This window comes from Panthera uncia (assembly GCF_023721935.1).
Source record: "Panthera uncia isolate 11264 chromosome B2 unlocalized genomic scaffold, Puncia_PCG_1.0 HiC_scaffold_24, whole genome shotgun sequence".
Classification (NCBI taxonomy): Eukaryota; Metazoa; Chordata; class Mammalia; order Carnivora; family Felidae; genus Panthera; species Panthera uncia.
In genome coordinates, this window is record NW_026057580.1 from 100,489,001 (window position 1) to 100,510,565 (window position 21,565).

The window sequence follows — 21,565 nt, forward strand, 5'->3', positions numbered from 1 at the left end:
TAGGCTAATAGGTGGGTTTCTGGTCCTAATTTAAATGACAGCTTTATAAATGTACATTTTCAAGCATTGCTTTTTGCATAGAAATCAATGATGCAAAGTCACTAGGAAGAAAAGTAGTTATTGGCAAAACTGACTTAAATGTAGTTATTTTATTTTACTTTAGATGTTTCAACATTTAGACTGTGAATGCCAGAATTTGGCGACAGAATATATGACTTTAACTTTCGCAGACTTTTTGATTTCTTATGGCATATTTCAGCTATCAGTTAGTAACTGAAGTTCTGCTTAAATATGATACTGAATTGTGCCAAAGCAGCGTGGCTTCAGGATATCTGAACAGTCGAATATGGGAAGCATCTTCCCAGACAATGACTTGATTTAGCAGGATTTAGGGCAGCCTCTCTCCTCTGCCCTTCTGTGAAAGGCTCCATTGTCCGCAGAGATCATGGGGATTTCCTGTGGGAGAGCTTCTGTTGGAGGGTGAAGGCATGAGCCATAGACAAGGCACTGGTTTATCACCTCATGGACCTCACACACTACATGTAGTGGATTTTTTCCTTAAAACTATGTAGCCATTCTGGTGACTAAACAAACAAATAAACAAACAGACGCAACCTTCACATATTAAGCACTGTTATTAAAGCTTTAACCTAGAAATTTACCCAAGGGATACAGGAGTGCTGATGCATAGGGGCACTTGTACCCCAATGTTTATAGCAGCACTTTCAACAATAGCCAAATTATGGAAAGAGCCTAAATGTCCATCAACTGATGAATGGATAAAGAAATTGTGGTTTATATATACAATGGAATACTACTTGGCAATGATAAAGAATGAAATATGGCCTTTTGTAGCAACGTGGATGGAACTGGAGAGTGTTATGCTAAGTGAAATAAGTCAGGCAGAGAAAAAGAGATCCCATATGTTTTCAGTCTTATGTGGATCCTGAGAAACTTAACAGAAGACCATGGGGGAGGGGAAGGGAAAAAAAAATTAGAGAGGGAGGAAGGCAAACCATAAGAGACTCTTAAAAACTGAGAATAAACTGAAGGTTGATGGGGGGGTGGGAGGGAGGGGGTGGATGGGTGATGGGTATTGAGGAGGGCACCTGTTGGAATAAGCACTGGGTGTTGTATGGAAACCAATTTGACAATAAATTTCATATTAAAAAAAAAGCTTTAACTTAGAATAGTAATGGTTGATTGATGTTGGGCCAAACTGAGGTGCTGAGATTTTTTTTTTTCGATCTCAGAACATCTTAAACTTTTAGAACTGAAGAGTGGCTTCTAGTTCAAGTCTCTCAAGTCTCTCATTTTGTAAATCAGTAAATAGAGGTCTCTGGGGGAAAAAAAAACATGACGAGAAATGCCAATGGTACTAACATTTATGTTAGGAGGTAGAAATATGGGTTATTGTTCCTTTATTACCACTTTCTTGTGGTAACAGCATTTTCATAATGACAGAAAGTATTTTTTATGCATAAGGCAATTACACATATCATTTTAAATGTGCCTTCCACTCTTTAGGCTGATTCTGCCGAGAAGCTGAGACAATATGGACTTTCCCATATCTGTAGCCATCCTGTGCTGGTGACTAGAACTAGGTCTTGCCCTCTCATAGCACCTCCAAAGCCACCTCCCATACCTGCCTGGAAAATCTTTCGTCAAAAAAAGGAAACTGTTATAACAGATGAAGCTCAAGGTATGGATCATGTTGTCTGGAAATCTTTCTGATTACCATTTCTCTGTCTGTAGGTCTAACAGTTGAATTTGTAATGGAATACATCTCTCAAGGCAAGCTACCCAAAATTATACCTAACGCCTACTTTTAATTTTATATCTAAATGTTATGTCTTTAATTTTTTTAATGTTATTTATTTTTGAGAGGGGGGGAGTGAGAGAGAGAGAGAGAGAGAGGATGAATGGGGGAGGGGCAGAGAGAGAGGGAGACACAGAATCTGAAGCAGGCTCCAGGCTCTGAGCTGTCAGCACAGAGCCCAACGCGGGGCTCGAACTCACAAACTGTGAGATCATGACCTGAGCCAAAGTCAGACACTTAATCCGACTAAGCCACCAGGTGCCCCTAAATTTTATGTTTTTAAAGGGTTAATTCTCCACATTTCAGAAGCTGAATAGTTTGGTTCACATCTAAACTGACAAGATATATCCAGGCCATTCTTTGGGTGAGGGTATTGTCATTATTGTGATAGAAAATGGTTTGTAGCAAATAATATTTAAAAACTTAGGTAACATATTTAAGCCCCTGGTGTGAAATCACTCTAGAGTGCCCTGTAGAACATAGTCTTTGAATTAACTGATTTATATTTAGAATAGAAACTGACCCTTATTTAGAATATAGGGATATAACTTCATTCTTGGACTCCCCCTGTGTGAATACTGTCATAAGCCACCATGAATGGTAGTTGTGCTAGAAATAAAGAGGTTCATGTGGGCTCAGGGTGGGGTGGGGGACTGTGCTCACCTAGTTCTTTTTTTTTTTAACTTTTTGATCATTTTTTTGAGTTTATATATTTTGAGAGAGCATGAGCGGGGGAGGGGCAGAGAGAGAGGGAGGAAGAGAATACCAGGCAGGCTCTGCAGTGTTAGCACAAAGCCCTACAGGAGACACGATCTCGGAACTGAACTGTGAGATCATGATCTGATCCCAGATGAAGAGCTGGACATTTAAAAGACAAAGCCGCCTCGGCGTCCCGCCCACCTTGTTCTTATTCTCAGTTTACTTCCAACTTCTTCCTAATTCAAATCTCAGTCTTTACTCCTTCAATGTTGTTCTCTCCAAGTCTTCATTCTGATTCCAGTATTTCATAAGTACCAAGTTTGAATGGCAAAAGAAACGAGTGAGAGCATTAAAAGAAACTCAATTCTAAAGCAGATGCATGAGATGGGATTAAAGGAGAACGAAAACTTATAATTTAAAAATTATGGCCTATAGGACGCCTGAGTGGCTCAGTTGGTTAAGGGTACAACTCTTGGTTTTGAAATATACATATATTTTTTTTGAAATATATATATATATTTCAAATATATATATTTGAATATATATATTTGAAATATATATATATATTTCTTATTCCAAAAAACTTAAATTGTCTTTGTTCAAAAAAGCTTTCTTTAGTATGTCTTTTGTGTTTGTTTTCTTGATTTTGCACTTTCTCCCTTTGTCTTTGCTAATTGCTCATGATTTTCTAATTGTATTCATCCAGCCACAGTATACCACCTTCTAGAGGTTACTGCATTACAGGCTATGTTCACAGGCCTGTTACCTGAATGCGCAATGAAGGCAAAGCCACCTTGAATATACCTAGAGCCCGTTTACCAGTGGCCTCGCCGTGAAGCTTATAAGTATGCTCTGAGCGGGGCACCTGGGTGGCTCAGTCGGTTAAGCACCTGACTTAGCTCAGGTCACGATCTCGCATTTCGTGGGTTCCAGTTGGCGTCAGCGTCAGGCTCTGTGCTGGCAGCTCGGAGCCTGGACCCTGCTTCGGATTCTGTGTCTCCCTTTCTCTACCCCTCAGCCACTCATGCTCTGTCTCTCTCTCTCTGTCTCTCTCTCTCAAAAATAAATAAACATTAAAAACCAAACAAACAGTATGTCTAAGGGTTCGGTCCCGTGCACCAAGGCTTATACCCCTATTGGTGGCACCTGCTGTGGCTCCTGATACCAATGCAAGTGTTGCTGATTCCTCATGGGAGGGGACCAGGGAACCCTATCTTGGTCACAATGCAGTACGGAAGTCTCCGTGGTGCTCAGGATTCTACAACTGCAATGGTCACATGGATTGAAAGACTTACCTGTTCCCTGCCTCCTACTTTCAACCATAATTTACATGTTTTTAGAATATAAATTAACAACTGTAACCATGTAATTTTCCTCGCCTTTGCTTCTTGCCTACATGATACAAGCAGTACAGCTGGTAGCAAAGATTTTTCTAGCACAACACGCTCAGTCTTTGCCAGAAAAGAACAAAGACTAAAGAAATATCTGGTTTGGGTGGAAAGAAGAAAAGGTCAGGTTTGTTGTTGTTGTTTGTTTGTTTGTTTATCAAGCCTATCTGCCCCCCCTCTCTCTTGCTTGATTATTTCAGTCTTTACTTTCTTTGAGCTTCTGCAGTTGACTCTTGGTGCCTGCCAGCTGCTGCATTGGGATACAGGAACTTTGCAATTTCCATTCTTTCCTCCCCCTCTCCCTCCCTCCCTCCTCTCTATCCTCTTTCCTGTTCTCTGTCCTTCTGAACCAAAGATCAGCATGCACATGATGCTTGAGAGAAAATCTTTGCTCTAAAATGCATCAAAGAATAGCTGAATAAAGGGGAAAATATTGAACATACAGGCGTTTTCTGATTTTGATAATGACTGTGGTATAATTCTAGCTGCATGATGGCTTTAGGGTGAACTGGGGAAGAAAATCTAAAATTGGTAGGATTCCAACCTATGGCGTCCCACCTCAAGGCTCACCCCATAATTGTCTTTCTTCTATCTATTGGGTTTAATATTTAAAGTGAAAAATAATAGGAAATAGAAAGAGAGACAGCAAGACAGAGAGGGAGAGAGAGAGAGAGAGAGAGAGAGAGAGAGAGAGAGATCATTTGAGAGCTTACCACAGAATAAGCACAGAGAAGTTATGTGCACATTCAGAGTTTCTCTTATTTTTCTCCAGTGGGCATCCTTTCCATTGTAGCAGGAGTTTTATTAAACTAATCATCTCTAATGTTTAATTCCTGTGATCACCATGTTAGTGCTTGAGCTCTGTTCTGTATACACTGAGAATTTCTTTTTTTTAAATATTTATTTATTGGGGCACCTGGGTGGCTCAGTTGGTTGAGCGTCCGACTTGGCTCAGGTCATGATCTCATGGTTTGTGAGTTCGAGCCCCGGGTTGGACTCTGTGCTGACAGCTCGGAGCCTGGAGCCTGCTTCGGATTCTGTGTCTCCTTCTCTCTTTGCCCCTCCCCCACTTGTGCTCTGTCACTCAAAAATAAATAAATGTAAAAAAAAATTCTAATGTTTCTTTATTGATTTTGACGGCGGGGGGGGGGGGGGGCAAGCCCAGTACTGTCAGCACAGAGACTGATGCAGGGCTCAAACCCACAAACCGTGAGATCACGACCTGAGCCAAAATCGAGATTTGGAAGCTCAATCCACTGAGCCACTCAGGTGCCCCTCCACTGAGAACTTCTTACTTCTATATTGGCTTCAGACTCCTTTAGGAGTATTCACAAAGTCTTTCTTGATCTAATGCTTTCTTTCCTTCCCATGACCTTGACTTTGTTACATTTTTGGTTCTAGTACCATATCCAGATATTAGTCTGTATTTTTTCTTCATATTTGAGCATTTGTGTTGCAGAGGTTAACTAAAAGAACAGTTTTTAGTGAAAAACTTTTAAAGAAGTAGCAATGAATGTCCAGTAATAATAAGACAATTGTAGGTTTGCTGGGTAGACAGTTAATCTCATCAACACTGCAGTAGATGTTAAGTTATGCATTTAATTTTAGAAGATTAAAAAACAAAAGTGTATCATACTGAATCAATAATTATCTTTTAGATTCTTTTAGAATCTTCTAGATCTTATAGAACCAATGATAAAGAATCAATAATAGAGAATTTTTCTTTTAGAAACAATAATAAAGAAGCCCGAACAGTTTCTTGAAATTTCAAGTCCATTTTTGAATTATAGGATGAATCCGTTTGCAATTCCAACAGTAACGTAAGTATATCACATTCTTTCCCACAAATACATCTGGTTGACAAATGAAGTGTTTGTGAATTGTCTCACAACTGTGAGACAAATTGTCTGACAATTATGCTTTGGTGACAGTGATTGCAAGAAAACAATAATCTTAGATTCTTTTCCCCACAGTAATAAGTAGCTAAGATAAATTCTGAATCAATTAAAATAAAGCTTTAATATGTCTGGCTTTATAGCCTTGGCTACTGTTTTAGAACAGTGAAGGATTTTGTTGAACCTTAAACATTAGCACTAACAAATGCTTTTGGTTATTATCTGATACTTAAATTGTAAGATCAGATGATTGTCATAGAAACTAGGGAGATGAAGTATGTTACTTTTAGAGGAAGAAACCCTAAATAGAACAACAAAGAAAATAAAGAAGTAAAAGGAGGAGGAGAAATCCAAATATATTAATATTTGAATATGACAACAAAAGAAAGACTAACATCCTGGATCTAAAATTTCTAATGAGTTCAGATAAGGGAACAGGAAGTCAACAAATAGCAATAATGTGAAGAAATAGTGAGTGATATGAGTGGAAGTGATGATTATTACCACTCAAAGTGTGGTAATTTTTTAAGCAGCCATGCATAAGTAATACATAGACATATGCATGTGTCCAAGATTACCAAATTTATACTCTGAATTTTGCAGATAATTGTACTTCAATTACCCATCAACGAAGTTGTAATACATAAAAATAAATAATAATATGTGAAAAGTTTTTAAAAAATTAAATAGGAATTCTAGGAATTCAATAAGTCAAGGAATACAGTAATAACCGAAACTAAGAATTCAATGGACGTATTTCATCAGAGATTAGATGCAGCTAAAAAAGACAGTTAGCAAAAGGGAAAATAGATTAGAGATAATATCCAGACTGAAGCACAAAGACAAAGAAAGAAAGAAAGAAAGAAAGAAAGAAAGAAAGAGAAATGTATAGTAAAAACAAATGGAACAAGTTGAAAAGGACCAACATACTTCCAAGTGGGTCTCAGAAATAGAGGATAGAGAGATGGGAGAATAGCCAAAAACTAAAAATATAATGGCAAAATATCCCAAAAGTAAGAAAAAAAAAACCCTCATGTCAAGATTCAGGAAGTTCTGAAATCCAGCAAGTAAACACAGAGAAAAGTGCAGCTGGACCCAATCCCAGTGAAACCGAAGACAAATCAGATACAGTGACCTGCAGACAGTGAAAGAAATGCTGCCTCACAAACCAACATGGGTGAATGTCACACACAAAATATTAGACCAAAGAAGCCTGGTGTAAAAAGTACATGGGTTGCTTTTAAGAATTCTATTAACATTCATTATGAGAAGAAAAATCAAAAGCAATCTATGGTGTTGGAAGTCAGGAGAATAGTTTTCTGTGGTGAGCAGGACTGGCCGTGGTTTGGAGACCTATCGGGCAGGACTCATGGGGCACTGGCAACAATAATGTCCCTTGATCAGCATAATGGTGATATGGCCGTGCTTTCTTTGAGATTTTCAGCAAGGTTTGCATTTATGATTTGCTCCTTGTTTGAATGTATCTTAAACTTAAATAAAACTTTAGTGAACATTTTGAATGGCTTATATTATCGGTCACACAGTGGCCATTAGACGTAGGTTAGCCTTCTTTGGACATATTAAAATCCATGACCAGAACGTAAGCGGATGAAGTAAAACAGTCAAAATTGAGATCAGAAGGCAGTTCGTTGTATGGTTTTACTTTCAGAGCCAGTCAATTTACACTTTATGAACTCTATAAGTTGAAAATGTTAGAGATATTCTTCAAATTGTTTCCTTTTAAGGCTCCTGTCAACTCTATGCATTAACAATTGAGCACTGAGGGGGGTTAGGAGGGACCCCTAGGCAGCCCTAACACAGGACAGTCATTGGCAGTCAGCAATGTCAAGCCTTGAAAGACAGCTCTATAAACCAAAAAGACAGTGTGCTGCTACTTTAATTTAAAAAATTTGTTACTGTTACGAATTTATAAATCTAATTTTAACTTTTAATAAAATTTTGTTATACATAAATCTATTAATTTCCACTAAAGTTTTAAATAGATTTAGTTTTCTGAATTTATTTATACATTAAAAATTTTTTTTTAAGTTTATTTATTTTGAGAGAGAGAAAGCAAGGGAGGGGCAGAGAGAGAGAGGGAGAAAGAGAGAATCCTCCATTTAGCTCAGAGCCTGATGTGGGGCTTGAACTCACAAAACTGTGAGATTATGATCTGAGCTGAAATCAAGAGTTGGATGCTCAACTGAGCCACCTAGGTGCCCCTATTTAAACATTTTAAATGGCATTTACAATATCATTATATATTGTTATCTCTTTAAGTACTTTAAAAGCCAAAAATCATGGCAAATAAAATCTTGCAAAGTATTTAAATCATTATAAAAGTTCAAATAACCAGGGCATCTGAGTAGCTCATTGGGTTAAGCATCCGACTTTGGCTTAGGTCATGATCTCACTGTTGGTGAGTTTGAGCCCCATGTTGGGCTCTGTGCTGACAGCTCAGAGCCTGGAGCCTGCTTCAGATTTGGTGTCTTCCTCTCTCTCTGCCCCTCCCCTGCTTGCACTCTCTCTCTCTCTCTAAAATAAATAAACATTAAAATTTTTTTTTAAGGTCAAATAATCAAATTCACATATTTTGAGAAACTTAATTTTTCCTATACCTACCATTAGTTTTTATAAACCCAAATTTTCTTATACCTTGTAACATAATCATAAAACTAAACTTAAATATGCTATATAGATTTTAAAGCCTAATTTGCTGCATTATGTAACATGCTAAATTCTTTCATATGCTAGAAATACAAAATAGCACATATACATAGAATTTTCCTAAACTTAACATAAAAATGTTAGTGCTTCATAATTTTTCTAATTAATTTCATACTTAATATTACCCACTAAGATGATGCTTTTTTCCATTTCAAATCCCTTTTTACTGTCTCTCAATTGATTGAGGTTTCATACTAACCAGAGATTTTATGGATTTTGAGAGCTGCAGACCACCAGGAGAAATTTCCTCACAATTCAAAATGTCATTCCCAAATTTCTAGAATCTCTGTGCCAGTAGGCACCACATATGGGTTGGTTTCATAACCTGAACTCCCCAAGTTACTCCCTTACTCTATTTTCTTATATTTTCCTTCAGCTTTATTATCTGGTCAAGGTGGACGGAAGTCTACAAACCAAATCTAGGTGACTTTGGCACCTGATTAGATTCAACTAATCTATTCACTGACTCTGTTATGAATTTCCTGGCATATTTATTCAATCTGCCAGAGCCAAAAACAAAGATATGTGAATGACATTTTATCGTACAAGAAAGAAATGTCCCTTGTCCAGCTTTGCTGTGCAGTCAGAGTTCTCAGGTCAATATGAGTGCTAGCCCTTTTTCGGCGAGCCCTTGAGAGCGACCCCTGATCACGAGTGCCTTTCCCTGGAACACTACCTCTGTAGCAACATGCCAGAGTTGCCCATTCTTGGCTCCTGGCCAAGTGGAAGCCGCTCAGAGCCTCACAACAAATATGTCTGTGCTACCCTCTAGCGTCAGCTTCAGGTAAATCAGAGATGCTTAGCTTGTGAATTAGGAACTTTCACTAAACATTCGCAAAGAAAAAAAGAAGTTCAGGAAGACTGTATACATGAAATTTAATTTTATCGTTGACAAACACTTAAAGTAAAATATATGTGCTATAACAATGTCTTTTTATTGTGCCTATAAACTTCGAGGTATGACAATGGCGATTCAAGGTCTTATTAGTAATTACTTGAAATTCTGTACCCTTGAGTAGCTAGTAAGAGAGCCACAGTTATAAACTCAAGTGCTCAAGACTCACAATTTCTTACTCGGAGCCCTATTTCACTGATACATTACTCTGATGCTGAGTTAAATCAAGTCTAAATGTAAAATTCCTTTGTTCTGATCATCAACATTTAAAGATGACCACCATAATTTTAAAATAGTGTTCTAGAAAATTTTTACAGCAGTGCGTTGACTGATAGAGATACTTCTTCAGAGTACAGAAAGCAAGTCAAGGTTTTTAATATGAAATAAAAATTTGTTATTGGATGTAAATGGATGAGATGATGAAATGAACAAAATCAGAAATTTCTCTTGACTAAACTGCTGTTATTTAATATACAATGCAATGGCATTAAGCCATGAAAGAGAAGGGAATCTTACCATTTATGACAACATGGATGGACCTTGAGGGCATTATGCTAAGTGAAATAAGGCAGTCAGATAAAGTTGAATACCGTATGATCTCACTTAACATGTGGAATCTAAAAATTCAAAAACAAAAACAAACACCCAAGATACAGAGAACAGATTGGTGGTTGCCAGAGATAAGGGGTGGCTGGCATGGGTAAAGGGGGGGGGTCCAAAATGTACAAAGTTCCAGTTATAAAATAAGTAAGTCATGAGATGTAATGTACAGCATGATGACTATAGTTAACAATATGTGTTGCATATTTGAAAGCTGCTAAGAGAGTAAATCTTAAGAGTTCTCATTACAAGAAAAAAATGATAACTATGTATGGTGATGGTTGTTAACTAGACATGTGATCATTTTACAATACATATTAATGTAAAATCATCATGTCGTACACCTGAAACTAATATAATGTTATACAGCAATTATGCCTCAATAAAAAGTGCAGTTATAACTTTAAGCAAGACATTAAGGTAACAGAGGTTGTTTTTTTTTTCTTTTATTAGTCATTTTGTACAATATTTTATCAAGAAAGGGGTACCTCCAGGATCTGGTTTATCTTCCCTTACTGAAAATGATGAAACCATCACCTTTAGCCAGCCAGACTTAATTCAGTTGACAGGAACAGTATCTCAGGTAACTATGTTACTCTTATTATTGGCCCAATTCTTAATTATAAATGTTTTTTTCTTAAATTGTGAAATATGTTATACACCAAACAATGTATGGCATGCATCTGAACAGAATAAAGAATACCATGAAAATAAGCTTTTTACATATCTATCATCTAGATTAGAAAATGCCATACTCATAGCAGTCCCCTGCGTGTCTCTTCCAGGTTGCACCTCCTCTCTGCCATTGTCATTAACCAACCTCATACTCTTCTAATTTTTCCAATTATGTATACGTTTATAAACAATATAACCTTAGTTTCATTGCTATATAATTTTATCTGAATGGATTCATATTAATTCTTCTGGGACTCCTTTCACGTAACATCAATTCTGAGATTTGTCTCTTGCTGCGTGTCACAGTTCATTCAATTCATTTCACTGGTTGAAGGTATTTAATGGATAACCAACCTACTGTTGTTTTTTTTTTTATCTTTCACATTGTTGATGGTTATATTCACTGCTTCATGTTTCTTTTTTTAAATTTTTTAAGTGTTTTTATTTATTTTTGAGACAAAGAGAGACAGAGCATGAATGGGGGAGGGTCAGAGAGAGAGGGAGACACAGAATCTGAAGCAGGCTCCAGGCTCTGAGCTGTCAGCACATAGCCCGACACGGGGCTCGAACTCACATACTGCGAGATCATGACCTGAGCCGAAGTCAGACGCTCAACCGACTGAGCCACCCAGGCGCCCCGCTTCATGTTTCTTACTATTGTAAGCAGTAATACCATGACTATTCTTTGCTGTCCCTGTATGCATGTGTAAGAGTTTCCTTAGTTCCAGGGTTTGTAATCTTTTACGGACGATGGGTCCCTTTGCCAATTTTTTAAAAACTTTAACACACAATGACAACAACTAATCTGTGTCGTCTGTATATTAGTTGACTATTGACGATAGGGAATAGTGGAAAGCAAAATAGCTGTGTGTGTTAGCACTGTGAGGACACACAACTTTGCTGTCTGGGGGTGGAATGACTGCTAAGTATAGTTGCCTGCTAAGTATAGTATGACTGGGCAGCTACAGGTCATGAGAGTATCCATAGAGAGTAAGATGTAGCCACTTGAAACCTGACAATGGGCCTCATAACTGTGTGATTTCAGAGTACTGATCAACACATGTGACATTTTAGGATATTTGCAATTCTTTTTTTTTTTTTTTTTGATATTTGCAATTCTAATGATATGTAGGGTACTGTGATTTCTTTTGTGTGTAAAGTCACAATTATTGTTAACAACACTGTGGCTACTCACCTGCATTGATAAATTGATAATGGAGGAAAATGCTGAACTTGGGTTAAAGATGAATTTTTTCAACCATCCATGTTCACGGATTCCTGAAATCTTAACGATGAGTCCCAAAGGACACTAGGCTAGGAATCCCTGCTCCAGGATGTGAATCTGGCAGTATAATTGTTGGGTCATAGGGCATTTACCCATTTAACATCACAACAAAATGCCCCAAAATTTTCCAATACAGGTGTATCAATATCCACTCCTGTCAGCCCTGGATAAGAATTTTCTTCACACCACATCCTGGCCAACACTTACAGTGTCTGATATTTCAACTTCTGCCAGTGTGGTGGCTGTAAAAAGGTAGTTGTTGTTTAAAAGGTAATATATTTACATGTTAAAAAATAAAAATATAAGGCATACATTAAGAAGTCTTGTTTCCATTCATGTGCTTCTCCATTTTCACTGCTCTGCCCTCTGTAGGACACTTTCGGTGTTTCTTTGTGCAAATGCAAAGAAACACACAATAATCCATCACCTCCCCTTTTTCTATTCAAAATTTAACAAACAAAAAAGTTTTTACTGAATATGTACAGGCGAAAATTTCATATCTATACCTAAAGAGTGTCTTTATTCTTAAAATTGCATAATATTTCATTATGTGAATGAATCACAGTTCATTTCTACCAACCTCTATAGATGGCATAAGATACCTTGTGGGGCAGGCCATTGCATAGAGGTAAACAAATTTTTTTAGTATTAGTTGAAAAGCAGACTAACAAATGAGAAATCTTGTAAAGAGAATGAATAGATTTTTCACACTTTTAAAGTTTTTCTATAAGTTTTAATCTATTCCATGCAGTATTTTTAAAAAGTCAAAAAATACCCAAAACATAAAAATAGCCAACCTATTTTACTCCTCCTCATTCCTTAGTCTTTCTCTCCAGAGTCAATCACTTTTATTTTATTTGTGTTTCTTCTGGTGTCTATCTCTGCATTTCTTTTTTAAAACTAGTTTTCTTTCTTTCTTTCTTTCTTTCTTTCTTTCTTTCTTTCTTTCTTATTTTTTGAGAGACAGAGAGAGAGAGAGACAGAGAGAGAGAGAGCATGCATCAGGGGAGGGCCAGAGGGAGAGGGAGGGATACAATCTTAAGCAGACTCCATGCTCAGTGCAGAGCCCTACCCAGGGCTCTATCCCACAACTTAGAGATCATGACCTGAGCCAAAATCGAATTGGCCTCTCAGTGGACTGAGCCACCCAGATGCTCCTGTATCTCTACATTTCTAAATAGTAGGCCTTATGAAGGCAGAGACGATGATTTTATAATACACTGTTTTTCTTTCAGCACTAGTGAAAATTCCTAGCACATGGCAGACACCATTATGTGTTTATTGAATGATGGGATTTTGTTATTTCTTTATCTATCAAGTTAGATATTATCCCTTGTTGTGGAAGATAAGGATACAGTACTGTCTTCACTCACCATCACACACCTCTGCTTTCTTCTCTCTTCCAGGTTTTTTTTTTTTTTTTTTTAATTCCAGAAGTCTTTATTGAATTGATATTCTAGTTAGTTAAGGATTATTACTGTGGAGGCAAATACAAAAACATTTCTTACATAGATTTTTGTACAAGCTAATTATGGTGTTTTTTCATTTGGTTACTTTTTTTTGTTTTCAAGTTTGTGTGTTTGTTTGTTTAGGGAGAGAGAGAATGAGTGTGCAGGAGCAGGGGAGGGACAGAGAGAGAGAATCCCAACCAGCCTCTACACTGTCAGCATGGAGCCTGATGTGGGCCTGAGCCCATGAACCATACGATTATGTCCTGAACCAAATCAAGAGTCAGACACTTAACCGACTGAGCCACCCAGGCACCCCATCATTTGGTTACTTTTCTATGACACATTAGTAAACCTTCCCAAATAATGAATGAAAGAAAGAAAAGAGAGAAAATAACGGAAGGAGGGAAGGAAGGAAGGAAGGAAGGAAGGAAGGAAGGAAAGAAAGAAAGAAAGAAAGAAAGAAAGAAAGAAAGAAAGGGAGAGAGCAAGGAGGGAGGAAGAAAGGAAGGAAAAGAAAATCCCTCTAAAGACTATTTGGCACACAAACACATTAGGTTTTCTTTAAGTGCCAGTTATGTTCCTGGAGACACCTCCCCACCCCAGAATCCTTTGCTTTCTTCCTACAGTTCAAATGAATGGAACCTTACACCCGTCATCTTGAGACTTCCTTTTGTCTCTCTGTGATGGATTTCTTGTTTTCTGGAAACTATGTTTCTAGGTTAAAACCTGATTTTGGTGAATTGCATTTTCCAAAACTTCTGGGAAAAGATTTATGAGAATTGGAAATTATGAGAATTGATATGCTTGCAGTTATCTATAATCCACCCTCCACCTGATTTATATTTTGGTGGGATATAGATTTTAGTTTAGAAATCATTCCTTTAGAATTTTGAAGTTCTTCCTTAATCCCTTTCCTTAATCCCTTGTATTCTAACTTTAAGCATTGGTTTTCTTTTTCTTTTTCTTTTTAACTTAACCGAATGTCCCCTCCCCCCGCCCACACACGCAAAGAAGAATAGTTAACTATGTTAACTGTGTGAGGGGATGAATTTGTAAATTATGTTGATCTTAGTAGCATTCTACAATGTATTTACAGAAATATAAGCATTGTCCTTAAGAATACACATGACACTGGGATTCTTGATCATTTGTATGTGACTCTGCCATCTCAAAGACCATCTTTTCATTCTTGGAATAATTAAACTTTGCAGTGATTGGCCTTGGTATGAGTCTTTTTCATGAACTGTGCTGGGTACTCCATGAACCCATTCAACCTGGATAATTTCTCCTAATAGTGTTTCCTGGAGGATTTATTCAGTCTGGATGATTTTTCTTAATACTGTTTCTTGGAGAGTTCCTTCTTCTCAACACAATGTTAAGTACATTCACATTGCTACGCAACCGATCTTCAGATCTTACTTCATATTACAAAACTAAAACTCTATACCCATTAAACAATTTCTCATTCCCCCTTCTCTTGGTCCCTTAGAACCACCATCATACTTTGTCTCTATGAATTTGACTACTCTAGGTGCCTTATATAAGGAGGGATCATACAGTATTTATACGCTTGTGACTGGCTTATGTCATTTAGTATAATGTTCCCACAGTCCTTCCCATGTTGTAGCATGTGTCAATGTGTCATTCATATGTGTGTGTATATATATATGGAATAGTATATAATATGATGGAATAGTATATATACATATATATGTATATCGCATTGTTTATTCATTAAGCCAACAATGGACACTGGGTGAATGATGCTGATATGACCATAGGTATACAAATATCTCCTTGAGACACTGCTTTCAATTCTGTTGGGTTTTTATCCAAACGAGGACTTGTTGAGTCACATATTAAATCAACTTTTATTTTTCAGGAGCTGCAATACTGTTTTTCATTTTATATTCTCACTAGGAGTGCACAAGACTTCCAGTTTCCTCACGTCCTCACCAACACCCATGCCTGTTTATTTATTTATTTTTTATAACAGTAGCTATCATAATGGGTATGAGGTTGAATCTCATTATACTTTTGATTTGCATTTCCCTAATGATTAGTGATGTTGAGTATCTTTTCATGTGCTTGTTGGTCATTTGTTTATCTTATTTGGGTAAATATCTACTTAAGTCCCTTGCCCATTTTTTTAAATTAATTAATTAATTTATTTATTTATTTTAACGTTTATTTATTTTTGAGACAGAGAGAGACACAGCATGAATGGGGGAGGGGCAGAGAGAGAGGGAGAAACAGAATTGGAAGCAAGCTCCAGGCTCTGAGCCATTAGCCCAGAGCCCGACACGGGGCTCGAACTCGCGGACCACAAGATCGTGACCTGAGCTGAAGTCGGACGCTTAACCGACTGAGCCACCCAGGCGCCCCCCGTTGCCCATTTTTAAATTAATTCGTTTGTTTTCTGTTGTTCTTTACATAAGTTCTTTATATATTCTTGATGCTACCCTTTTCTCGGATGCATCATTTGCAGAATTTTTCTCCCATTCTGTAGGTTGCACTGTATTGACTATGTCCTTTGATGGATAGAATTTTTTTATTTTAATGTATGTATTTTTACATTTGTTATTATTGTGTAGTATCACAACCAAGAAATCACTGCAAAATCCAATGTCATGAAGCTTTCCCCCTAGGTCTTCTTCTAAAAGATTTATAGCTTTAGTCTCTTTGTCTTTTGTGTCGACTTTGTCATCCAAACTTTCTGTTGAATTTATTCTACTTTCTTATTTTCAGTTTCTAAGAGCTCTCATTCTTGATTGTATTTTTTTTTAATTTTTTAAACATTTATTTATTTTTGAGAGACAGAGCACAAGTGGGGAGTGGCAGAGAGAAAGAAGGAGACAGAATCCGAAGCAGGCTCCAGGCTCTGAGCCCGACGTGGGGCTTGAACTCACAAACCGTGAGATCATGACCTGAGCTGAAGTTGGAAGCTCAACCAACTGAGCCACCCAGGCTCCCCTCTTGATTGTATTTTTGGAGACATTTCTTATTTGATAGATGGATATTCTCTTATCTGTCTAATATTACCAATTTCAAAAATATATCCTATATAGTTGTTTCTGTTTTCTCTTAATCTTTCCACCCACACCCTTTAGTTTCTTTCTTTGATATAAGACTCCTTCCTTAATTGTCTGGTGATACTCTGCTGCATATACGTGTCTAAAGAATTTATGACATTAAAGAGCTGCTGATTGGAAGTGGCTTTACAGAATGGCTAGAGCTTGTCAGCTGGTAGGGTAATTAATTTAGGATAATTGGGGGTAAATGAGGTTCATTTGGGACTGGGATTAGCTCCAAATGTAGATCTTGGGGTTTTCCCCTGGCTCTGGTCAGTTTCTCCAGTTTAGAGTCCTCTAATCTCCCTCCTGGGGTGGACTGGGTCAAAGGCGTTGGTATACACTGATCCATAAGTGTTTTATTGAACCAAGCAGCACAGAGGAGCTGAGAGTTCAAAGTTCAGCATGTGGACTTTCACTTAATTCCTCTCCTCTTTGTATAGTAGCTTCTCCTGTTTCCCACGGTACCTGTGAACCCAGATTCGGAGATTTCTCATTTAATTTTTCCACATGAAGCCATTTCCAGAGTTCTGTTGAGGCAGAAGAAAGCTAGATGCTAACGTTGAAAGGACTTAGGGCAAAGTGGGGATTTGTTCTGTTCCTTAAATAGACATTTAACCCTTTCCTGTGTTTTGATATGAGCCCATATCTCACTCTCTCTGTCTCAGATGCCTGCTAATTGTTTCAGGGGCCCTAAGGCATGGATGGGCTTGCTTCTTGGATAAGGATAAGGATAAGGATAAAGATATTATTGTTTTAATTTAACTTTTATTATAAGGTTCGATTATTTAAGAAACTCACATATTCTTTGTTTTAATGCCACAAACTTAAACCCTCAGCCAATTATTTAATTAAATTCACATCTTTGAATTCTAAGGTTGAAAACAAAGTTTCTGCTTTGCCATGTTTTAGTAACTATTGCAGAAATCTGTTTCTTTAATATTTAAAGACAGTATTAACTCTTTTAAAAGCATTGGTGCTTTAGATAACTAACATGTTTTGTTGAATTTAAAAATGGTTTCTTAATGTGTTCCTTTCAATTCACAGGGAAACATTACTTCGCAAGTTATACCTGGAAAAGGTAAATTCATAAACTTCTCATGACTTTGAAAAATATCAAAGCACAAAGGGATCTCTGTTTCTTGACAGCTCTTAACTTCCCCTTTTCCTGGTCTCAGCAGCCTGTCTCCAGTGTCTCCTCTGATGTGTTGAGTTTAATCTACTCTGGGCTAGAAAACCCTGATAATCTCACTGGTTAAATTCACACTTGAAGTCAAAATAAAAGATGATCTGATTAAGGGCCCACGAGTACAGTTCATGTGTTTTAATGCAGGCATGTGATGATCAAAGTGCTGAAACCATTGCCAATTCCTCAGTTCCTAAATGAAGACTTGGCCAATCCTCACATCCAAAAAAGCATTATGTGGCACGTGCATATGTAACATTTTGAGTCAAGAAGTCTATAAGAACTTTGTGACATTACTTGATAGACATAAAACAAGATACAGAAATGACAGACTGTGAGGTGCCATTAAGTGGCTCACTGAAGCACGTTTATTGCAATGGCTTTCTCAGGTTGTCCTTTCTTCTGTTGTGTGAGTCTTATAGGAACATGTCTGCCTATAGTAGATTTTAAATACACTAGCTAATTTTAAACAAACTAGCTAATAACTGTATAATCTGTGAAACTGTTGTAACTTTATAATCTGTGAAAAATGTGCATACGACTTTATGAAAGTGATTTCAAAAGTTCTTAACACTCTGCTATGTGTATGAGTTAGGATTAGACTCCCGAGTGTATGAAAATGTGTCTCTGCATGAACATCCCCAAATCTGAGGCTTGCTGTAAATGATTGTCTCAGGAAATGGGTTTTTTTCTTTCAAAAATAGGCTTCAATATGAAACTCCCTCTATAACTTTCCATACCTCAATAACTTAATATTTAACAACATAGGTGCAATTGACATGTTTGTCTTCTGCTATGCACAGAAGAGCTAACAGAACTTGGATTAAATGACACAGCTCATCAAGGTGAAGGACTTAGTTTGGAAAGAGATTTAGTCAGCCAGATGACAGCAACACAGGAAAAATCACAAGAGGACCTCCCAACAATAAATAATAGCGTTTCTAAAGAAATATGGTTAGATTTTGAAGACTTCTGTGTATGCTTTCAGTAAGTATGAACTTTTTGTGTGTATTAAATGTGGTGGATATATAAGCCATTAATTTTTAGCTATCATTTAAAGGGATTAAACCAATATTACTCTGGCATTGATATAATAGCAAGAGAAACTGTTAGAAAGAAAGATCGATGAGTTGACTATCCACATAGAACATCAATAGCCGAAACCCAGGCCAGTTTCAGGCCATCATCAGAGACTTACTTATTGATTAAGATGAAGACTGTTTATTCACTAAGAGAGATCATTTGTGTCCCTTTAAGACAACTAATTCAATACAGTTGTTATGATTTTTTTCCCAGCTTTATTGACGTATAATTGGTAAATAAAATTTTAAGATATTTAAAATGTACATGGTGATGAATTGATATAAATACACATTGTGAAAGACTCTTCCCATTGAGTTAACACATCCAACACCTCACACATTTACCAATTTGGGGGGACAGGGTGGGAACATTGAAGTTCTACTCTCTTAGCAAATTTCAGTAACACAATCCAGTATTATCAAGTTTAGTCACCCTATGGGATGCCTGCGTGGCTCAGTCGGTTAAGCGTCTGACTTGGTTTTGGCTCAGGTCACGATCTCACAGTTTTGTGAAATTGAGCCTAGTATCGGGCTCTGTGCAGGCAGTATAGAGCCTGCTTGGGATTTTCTCTCTCCCCTTCTCTGTGTCCCTTTCCCACTTGCGCTGTCTCTGTCTTTCTCAAAATAAAGAAATAGAAGCTTAAGGTTTTTGTTCTTTTTTTTTTTTTTTTTTTTTTTAAGTTTAGTCACCATGTTATACATTAGATCCTCGGACCTTATTCATCTTATAAGTGAATGTTTGTATCCCTTTACCAACCTCTTTCTATTTTCTACACCCACCCCTGTAATTATTTGATCCTACGATCCTAATGTGTTGGACTAGTCTGTTGCATATGATGGCAGTAACCTGTTATAAATAATGTTTTCCAGGAATATATATATTTTTCACAAACCAAGTTCATATTGCCTTAACTTTCAAAAAACAGAATTCAAGGTAAATATATTATTATCTCCTTTCCTTCTCATATATAAGTTTGTGATTAAATCATGCTAGTGAGAAACACCTTCAAATCTATCAAGAATTTCTAAAATTATATTAACAAAATCAATTCTTAGAGTCTTCTACTAATCTCTTATGCAGACAATAAGCAAAATTATGCTGCTCATATATCCAAGTATGAGTCATCTGATTATGTTCAGTCCTGAGCTGTGTTATTATGTGAATTCACATTGAAAGTGCTTGATTTGTGAATAAATGAATCACAAATAAATTCGCTATATTTGATTTAAATTGTTTATTGAAATACATACTATTCCTAAAACAAAAGCACACTTTTACTATCATTTCTGCTGTTTTTGCCCATGTTCTTCCCTCTACCTGGAGTTCATTCTCCATCTTTATTGCCTTCATCAGGCTAATGCTAGAAGTCTTTCAGAACAGCGTGAATGTCCTTGACCCTGTGAGACCTCCTTCCCTGGCCACAGAGTCTAAGTCAAGTACCCTGACTGCATGCACTCTGTGTAGCCTATGCTTACCGTTCTCCATCCCAACTGCCTCATTGTTTTTCTCTGTGGCCCTCCACCTACCCACCCATTTGATGTCAACATCTTAAGGAGAAAGACTCTGTCCTTTTGTTTACTATTATAATATTGGTCCTAGCATGAGGTAGGAACTCAACAAAAAAAAAATATTGAATGAATTAATTAACAAATCTCACATGGAGTGGAATTTTGGGGAAAACTATGAAGCATATTCTGGGAAATTAAATTTAACTGAAACTCTTATGTTGCTTGTATGGGGCCGTTCAAGCCCCCTGCAATAATGCCACATCTCCAGGAGCGGTACACACAGTTGGGGGAAGAAAGAAGTCTCGGAGATGGCTTTTCTCATTGCATTTGTACTAGATGAGAATGCCAGCAGAGAAAACCTTTTTTAGCATTTTTCAGGAGGTGCTTTGCAGCTGGTTGTCTTCTCTGAAAGCAAGAATCAAGTCTGTGGTGGTGCCTGTGGGGGAAGGTCGTGGGAGAACTGGTCAACCTAGCTCTGGAGTTTTTCTATGAAAATACCCAGAGGAATGCTTTGACTTTATGAAAATAACATAACTGCTAATTGGGAATAAGTGGCCCCAGAGATGTGAGAATAACATACAGTTTACAGGCACTTCGCTGTATCTCCACGTTCACTGTTGGCAATAATAAAATGAAAGTCATTGATAGGTGCCTACTCTGTTGCCGGCCCTGAACTAGGTTTTTTATTGTATTAGCTCCCCATAGCAAACCCTATGAAAGGACTATTATTATCATCATTTTTCAGGTAAGGAAACTGAGGCAGGTTAAGGCTGAGTAAATTGCCCAAGACCACCACACTGGTAAGTGGCACAAGCATCATGAGAATAAGGTTTGCCTGATGTGAAGCCTGGGACTTTGTCACGAGTACGCCTCTCTCGCGAAGTACACCGGGTTGGTAGCCTGGAGCCAGACTGCCTGGCTTCGAATCCAGGTTTCATTGGAGTGGGACCCTGACTAAGTTAAGTCCACTTTGCCTCAGTTTTCTTTCCTCTAAAATGATTGCAGTAAGAGCCCATTATCCTAGCATTGGGAAAATAATTGAGAGGATGTATGTAAAACACTTAGAAGAATGCCTACTAAAGGCAAGTGTAAGCAACGTTGCTGTCACTACTGTCACTAAAGGCACTTTGGTTACGAGTTTTTGTTATACACCACCCTCCTAGGACACATGTGTATCTGTGCAGTAAAATGGCCAACTGATTTTACAAACTGGTGGTAAATATAGATTTTTTTCTCCCTTCCCAAGTCCCAGCTGGGCAAAATAAGATGATAGCAGTTCCTAC

General features: G+C 37.4%; 1 protein-coding gene across 2 annotated transcripts in view; it reads left to right on the forward strand.

Annotated features, from left to right (window-relative positions):
- The window catches only part of ADGB (androglobin), a 161,898-nt gene that overhangs the window by 72,744 nt on the left and 67,589 nt on the right, over window positions 1-21,565 (forward strand). For both annotated transcript variants that reach the window (XM_049654490.1, XM_049654491.1), the window contains exons 11-16: window positions 1,528-1,702; window positions 5,636-5,726; window positions 10,477-10,606; window positions 17,553-17,586; window positions 18,495-18,678; window positions 19,644-19,707. In XM_049654490.1, the coding sequence (XP_049510447.1) occupies window positions 1,528-1,702; window positions 5,636-5,726; window positions 10,477-10,606; window positions 17,553-17,586; window positions 18,495-18,678; window positions 19,644-19,707 (678 nt within the window). The remainder of the gene's footprint in view (window positions 1-1,527; window positions 1,703-5,635; window positions 5,727-10,476; window positions 10,607-17,552; window positions 17,587-18,494; window positions 18,679-19,643; window positions 19,708-21,565) is intronic.